The sequence below is a fragment of the Myotis davidii genome, unplaced genomic scaffold (genome assembly GCF_000327345.1).
Source record: "Myotis davidii unplaced genomic scaffold, ASM32734v1 scaffold461, whole genome shotgun sequence".
NCBI lineage: Eukaryota > Metazoa > Chordata > Mammalia > Chiroptera > Vespertilionidae > Myotis > Myotis davidii.
This window is the reverse complement of record NW_006295825.1, coordinates 1,668,499-1,675,301: the sequence shown is the minus strand read 5'-3', so window position 1 is coordinate 1,675,301 and position 6,803 is coordinate 1,668,499. Positions and strand designations below refer to the sequence as shown.

At 59.0% G+C, this 6,803-nt stretch overlaps 1 protein-coding gene across 1 annotated transcript in view; it reads right to left on the bottom strand.

Moving 5' to 3' along the window:
* Positions 1-18: 18 nt before the first annotated feature.
* IGDCC3 (immunoglobulin superfamily, DCC subclass, member 3) overlaps positions 19-6,803 on the bottom strand; it is a 48,523-nt gene continuing 41,738 nt past the window's right edge. The window contains exons 7-15 of the mRNA XM_006770825.2: positions 5,555-5,713; positions 4,283-4,448; positions 3,777-4,024; positions 3,413-3,577; positions 2,707-2,898; positions 2,445-2,549; positions 1,817-1,955; positions 1,434-1,653; positions 19-1,204 (exon numbers count right to left, since the gene is read on the bottom strand). Of these exons, the coding sequence (XP_006770888.1) occupies positions 983-1,204; positions 1,434-1,653; positions 1,817-1,955; positions 2,445-2,549; positions 2,707-2,898; positions 3,413-3,577; positions 3,777-4,024; positions 4,283-4,448; positions 5,555-5,713 (1,616 nt within the window). The 3' untranslated portion in view covers positions 19-982. The remainder of the gene's footprint in view (positions 1,205-1,433; positions 1,654-1,816; positions 1,956-2,444; positions 2,550-2,706; positions 2,899-3,412; positions 3,578-3,776; positions 4,025-4,282; positions 4,449-5,554; positions 5,714-6,803) is intronic.

The following is a 6,803-nucleotide window of genomic DNA, read 5'->3' as shown; positions in this document are numbered from 1 at the left end:
GGGGCGGCAGGCTTCAGAGTGACCTCCCACCCTCCCGAGGCCCAGGGAATCCCAGTCCAGGATGAGTTGGCTGAGAGGGTCAAATGGGAGTGGCTAGAGCAGACGAGACAACCAGCACTGGCTTCGTTTGGAGCAACAATCTCCATGTCAAGGAACAAACTTTCCTCTCATTTTTGGCTTTTTTCCCATTATTTGACCAATTCCATCTTCGTTTCTGTAGGCTCCGAGAGGCCTACCCTCGGTGGCTTAGCCTCTGGCCTCCTCTGGGGAGAGCCAGGGCCGTGGGCAGGAGGAGGAGCCAGGGAGAGGGTCCAGTGATAAGAACACAGGCCGAGGGCCAGTGGGCCTTGAGGTAGACGGTTTCTTTCACACCTGGTAATAGGGAAGCTCCTTTTTTTTTTTTTGCTTTTTTTTTTTAAGCTCTAAACTACAATGTGGGGACGAGGAGGGGGTGCCCATAAAGGGGCTTGAGGTAGGAGTGCATTCGGGGCTCTGGGGGAAGAGGGGCGGAGGCCACGGCCACGCCCCCACGGACATTCATTCCGGCTGAGGTAGGTGCTGAGAACCAAAACAGCAAAAATCCATCCTGAGAAAACAAGGTGGGTGGAGAGTGGCAGTGCCAGGGGCCCGGCCACAGCAGGGCATATTTTTGGAGTCTGATTCACCATCCTCTCTCTCTCTCTCTTCTCTCTCTTTTTTTTCATGTTAAGTTTTTGTGTGTTTTTTTTTAAAGGAAAATAGTTCATTCCAAATCATATGGGTAACAGGCAGAGGTGAGGGGGCACTAGCCCAAGGGAGGGGCTCCTGCAGAGGCCCCTCCAGGTCCTGGGGGGCTCCCTGCCGAGGCTTCTGGAGGCCTGGACAACCGGGGGGCAGTCAGAAATGCTGGGAAGCCCCCATCTGAATCCCACACGACTGGAGAAACCTTGCCTTTGACCTGAGAATGGGGGGTTGTCCCCCTCCAGAGCTGTCCAGACGCTGGCTACTGTCCCGAGAGAGCTGGCTGGGCAGCCGGTACTGAGGAAGGCCGGGCAGCTGGTCCTTCACTGAGGAGGCCGGAGCCTGCGTCCTGAGGTGGGGGGGCAGCTGTGAGGCCTGCGCAGGGAGCCTTGGCCTCCGACGTCCTCTCCTCCCGAAGGCCGACCCCCTGAAGTGGCAGCAGGGAGAGCGGGGTCTCCTCACACAGGGCAGGGGCCGCAGGATCCTGCTGGGGAGTGGGCCAGTCACACCGGCGTCAACACGAGGCCAGAGGCCCACATGCCCTCTGGCCAGAGGACCCACTCCCACTCAGGGCTCAGGGGCTGCAGGCCTCCCTGCTGATGGGCACAGAGACGCACGGGCCATATTTTGTGTCAAGAGAAGACCTGGAGCTTGGTGGAGGCCGATGGCCAGCGTGCAGGGAGGGCAGGAAGGGAGGTGGGAGGGACACTCACCGTGGAGCTGGGGCTGGGGCTGCAGTCTGGCTGGCCCGCTGGCCTGGCCGGGGGGAACAGCTGCTCCAGTTCCTTCATGTCCGCACATTTCTCGTCTCGGCCCAGTTGGTCCCGATCTGCCAGTCTGGCCCCGTTCAGTGCCAGGATACCAGGGTCCCTCTGGCTCCGGGGGCCCTGAGGAGGGGACAGCTGGTTTTCTACATCCTTACACAGGAGGACCCTATGGGATGAACCAGAGGTTAGGGAGAAGGACCCATGGGGGGGCGGGGAGGGGGGAGAACACAAGAATAGAGACAGCCAGCCCAAATGCTCCTCCCCCCGCGGCTCCTCCTCCTCCTCCCACCTCGTGTCAGTCCAGCCCCCTCTTCCTGCCCCAGGACCACCTGCCCCTTTGGCCGAACAGGAGGAAGAGGACACAGAAGATGATGCAGGTGACCCCGATGTGGATGCCGATGACGATGCCCGTGGTGGACATCTGGTCGGTGGCCTCCCCCTTCCGGCAGTCACACGGTGGGCTCAGGGCTGTTGGGAGGGGCGGGTTGGGGGCTGTGGCTCCTCTGGTCTGAAGCAGTCCCAGACACCCAGTCTCTGGGGGCTCCTTATCCAGGAGCCACGCCCGCCCCAAGTCCATAGAGCCTTGGTCTTTGCCTCTGGGACTCCAGCCCAGACTTTTCAGCTCTTTTTACCAGTTACTGAGTGCTATGTGCCAGAGACTGAGAATAACACTGTAAACCTCGACACAACTCCATAAAGTGCCCCTGTAATCCGAACAGGTATTATTATCCCTCTTTTATAGAGGAGGAAACTGGGGCTCAGAGAGGTTAAGTCACTTGCCCAAGGTCACACAGCTAAACTCTGAGCTCAAACCTAATCCTATGTTCTCAAGGGCTGCATGCGACTCTTCTACCCTCTTACTTTCTTCTCCGGGTCCCTGCTCCCCTCTGCCCACAGCCCCTGGCTTCCATTCCTGTGTGCCAGCCTTCAGCCTCACATTCCAAACACAACCCTCACCTGTCCTCTCAGATGCTCCCCTCAAAGACACAAAGCGGACTGTGGCATTGCCATCCCCATGCTGGTTGTAGGCGAGCAGCTTCACCTCGTACACGGCGGTGGGGTCTGGGGGAAAGGCAGGGAAGGCTGCTGAGAGACCAGCCAGCCACCAGTGGGGGGCTCGATCCCAGCAGGGAACAGAGGTGACTCCTGTGCCCCACCGCCTGGTCCCAGGCACTGCACCCCGGCCAGACTCCCCGAGGCCAGGCTGTGTCCGCCTCACCGAGCTGGCTGAGGTTGTAGGAGGAGACAGTTCCAGGCAGCACGATGGGGCCGGTGAAGGAAGCCTTGCTTGCTGGGCGGTAAAACAGCTTGAAACCGCCCCGATGCAGGGCGAGCCGGGGCCAGGGCTCCCACAGCAGCTGCAGGGTGGAGCTGCCCAGGACGCGCACTGACAGGGGGGGTGGGGCGGGTGCTGCAGGCGGAGAAGGAGGCCAAGATGTGAGGACTTTCCATGTTCCACCTGTGACCCAGACCCCCGAGAGCCTGACAGCTCTCTGGCTTCTGATTCTAGCTTGTTCAAAGAGTACCTTTACATGAATTAGAAAAAGACACCCCTTCCTCCAGACAGAACCAGCCCCCACTCAGCCTCGGAGCCGAGCACCCTGTGCTGTGCACAGCCTGAACAAGTGTGCGTGGGGGTTCTGCTCTAACAGCTGGGTGTCTGCAGTTTTTTAAAAAATATATATTTTATTGATTTTTTTACAGAGAGGAAGGGAGAGAGATAGAGAATTAGAAACATCAATGAGAGAGAAACATCGATCAGCTGCCTCCTGCACAACCGCCTGGGGATATGCCTGCAACCAAGGTACACGCCCTTGACCAGAATCCAACCTGGGACCCTTGAGCCCGCAGGCCGACGCTCTATCCACTGAGCCGAAGCGGTCAGGGCGGTGTCTGCGGTTTTGTACACCACGACCAGGACTCACCTTCGCCCAGGGTGCTGGCCAGGGTCGGGGGAGAGGCTGAGCTGGCCCCCCGGGGGGTGTAGGCCTTGATGTAGAAGCTGTAGGCTGTGGAGGGCTCGAGGTCGCTCACCAGGTGCTGAAAGGTGCCTTTGCTTACTGCTTCCTGATACTCCAGCTCCGGTGGGTCTGGGGAGGCGAAGGGCAGGGCAGGAGAGAGTAAGGGCATGAGGGTGCCCTCCCAGCACTGGTGAAGGGAGGGCAGCCGGGGTGCAGGGGGGAGAAAGAACGGAAGGTGTTGGGTAGGGACACGCAGACGCAAAGGAAGAGAAACAGCGAGTCCGAGGACAGGGCTGCAGAGCCAGCCCGGCCCACTCGGCCCACACACCAGCAGCCTTCCGGATGTGCAGGACGTAGCCGATGATCTCCTTGGTGTTGAGCAGGGGCTCATTCCAGGACACTCGGACCACGGTGGGTGATATGGAGACCGCCCGCACGTTGATGGGGGGCCCGGGCAGCCCCTCAGCCCAGAGCACGGTCAGCCTGGCACTGGCCTGTGAGGAGCCAGCACTGTTCTCGGCCACACACTGGTAGATGGCCTCATCTTCAGGGCCGACTCCAGAAATGGTCAGGGTGCTGTGGGGGAGGGAGAGCCTCAGGGCCCGTCCTCCGCCCAGAGTCCCCCCCGCAGGCGGCCAATCTCCCCATGTGGGAGGTGAAGAGCCGGAGCTCCTCCCAAAAACAAGCTGGGCTTGGCTGGGGTCTCCCAGCAGGTGAGACCGGAGACTCAAACCCAGGTCTCCAACTCCCAGCCTAGTCCTTCCCCAGGGGGAGGCGCACGGCCTGCCCAGGCCACTGACCGTGGCCTCACCCCAGCACACCCCACACACGTGCCTGTTGTTATTCTTGAGCCTGACGTGGCCTCCTGGCCCCAGCACCTGTCCGTTCTTCAACCACGTGACGTGAGGGGGCGGCTCACCCTGGGCTTGGCAGGTGAACATGGCTGTGGTCCCGGCTGGTCTGGAGATGGACTGGGGGTGCTGGACAAACTCTGCTGGGGCTGGAAGGGGCGCACAGAGAGGCATAAGAGCAGTGAGGGGCAGGTGGCGAGGGACGAGACAGCTGTGAGGGAAGGGACGGGGACAGGGGAGAGGGACAGGGCTGGCAAGCCTCCAGGGGGGGCCTGGGCTTCAGGAGGTGGTGGCAGGTCCCACCTCCATCCACCAGAGGCAGACCCCAGAGAGGGCTCCATTTTAATGACTATTTAAAAGACTGACATTTGTATCCGAAAGCAATCAAGCTGAGCTGCCTGTTCAGGAAATTGTTAAATAAATAAATGTGCTAATAGGTTTGGCTGCACCTCGAAGGCGGCAATGACTGGGAGATGGATGAGCCCTCGGTGCCAGCCCCCCTCGCCCCTACATTCAATTCCACTCTCCTCCAATCCCAGGCCTCAAGCCTCCATTAACACCCGAGAAATGAAATGCTCCATCACTTTCATTTGGACAGATTAACGGCACATGCAACGTTAAACAAACGGGGATTTAAGTCCCTAAGACCCCACTCTGCCACCCCTTCCCCAGCTCTCGAGGCGGGCACAACACAGACAACCCCTGAGAAGGAAATCCAAGCCCAGACCACGGGACAGTTGACCACAGGGTAGGAGGATGGACAAAATGACCTGGTCGGCTGCAGAGGCCCTGAACACTGCGGCGTGGAAGCGAGGTGGGAGCTGGGGTGTGAGTGTGAAAATGACAAACACGCTGAGAGTGCTCAGGCAGGTGTGAGTGTGGAAGTATCGCACGTGTGAATGAAAACAGCATGTGGTGTGAGGGACACGTGTGAGCGACACGGAGAGGGCGGGGGGAGGGGAACCAGCTGAGATTATAAAATAGAAATGACTGGGGGAGCTTGCTGGCACCTCGAAGGGGCACACAGGGGCCCATGACTAAGAATGTCCTCCCATTCCCAACACCCGCATTCCTGGGGGAGAGAGGAGAGCCGCCCTGCTGGCCTGGCCTGGGCGTCTGGGGAAGGGCAGGGAGAGGGTTAGAGCAAGTATAGGGGAGTGGCAGACCCTGGGTGTCTAGGGTCCTGGGCTGGGGCCAGGGACGTTGATGAGGCAAGGAAAGGGCAGGAGGAGGGCAGGGGTGGGGAGGGAGGTACCTTGCACCACCAGCCGGCCCTGTGCTGTTCTTCTCACCCGGGTGCCAGGCCTGTTGGCCGCACAGACGTAGACGCCTGAGTGCTGCACGGACACATCTGAGATGATGAGGTTCCCTGTCCCCAGAACCTGGATGCCCTCCACCCCAATGGGTCGGCCATCTGGGGAGGAAGGGGGTTGGAGGTGAGGGAGGGTCGGGAGATGGGTGTGGACGAGGGGACATTCCAGACTGTGCGGATTCACCAACCCTCCAGGGCCCGTCCCTGACTCGGCACCTTCCCTCCTGAGCATCACGTGCGGCACCACGGAGGCGGAGGGAGCAACACAGAAAACTCGTCTAGCAGCAGAGACCCGGGTCCTATTGCGCATTCTCTCTCACTCAGTGGTGACCTTCAAGTCCCTTCCTCTCAGCTTTTCAAGTAGGAAATCAAGGGTTTGAATGAACTGGACCTTTCCCTGCCTGGTTTCTCTCTCTCTCTCTCTCTCTCTCTCTCTCTCCATCTATCTATTTTTTATGGATTTCAGAGAGGAAGGGAGAGGGAGAGATAAAAACATCAATGATGAGAGAGAATCACCAATCTGCTGCCTCCTGCACGCCCCACACTGGGGATGACGCCCACAATCTGGGCATGGGCCCTGACCAGCAATCGAACCGTGACCTCCTGGTTCATGGGTCGATGCTCAACCACTGAACCACGCCGGCGGGGCCTGGTTTGTCTCTCTTGAAAAAAGTTCCCAGGTCAAATATCCATTCTATTCCTGGACTGTCCCAATGCCCACTCATATAAAGGCTCTGAGAAGTCCTGCAGCAGAAGGACCTGGTTAACTCTGTCTCCTAAACTTGTTAGACCACCAAGCTATTCTTTCCCTCTGCAGATCATGCCTTGGGAAATGTTGGACCAGATGGTCACTGCGGTGCCTATGGGCTCCTCCTAATGGTGAGGCCACTCTTTCTAGTCTCTCCCAGGGACCAAGCCCTCCCCCTACCCCAGGATCAGATTAGCACAGTCAGAATGCAAGGAGACAGCTCTCCATTCAGACCCTGAAGTGGTGAAATCTACTCCATTATCCCGCCTGCTGCCCCCTCCTTCCCCGATCACTCAGCTGCTACAATGTGGGCAGTCTCCTGGTGAATGCCCACCCAACCCTGGCCCTCCAGACTCTCCTTCCCCCATGACCTTTCTGCTCAGACAATGTGGGCCCATCTGCACCCTTTCATTTCTCTGCTTCAGCTGCCTAGGGAATTAGGCT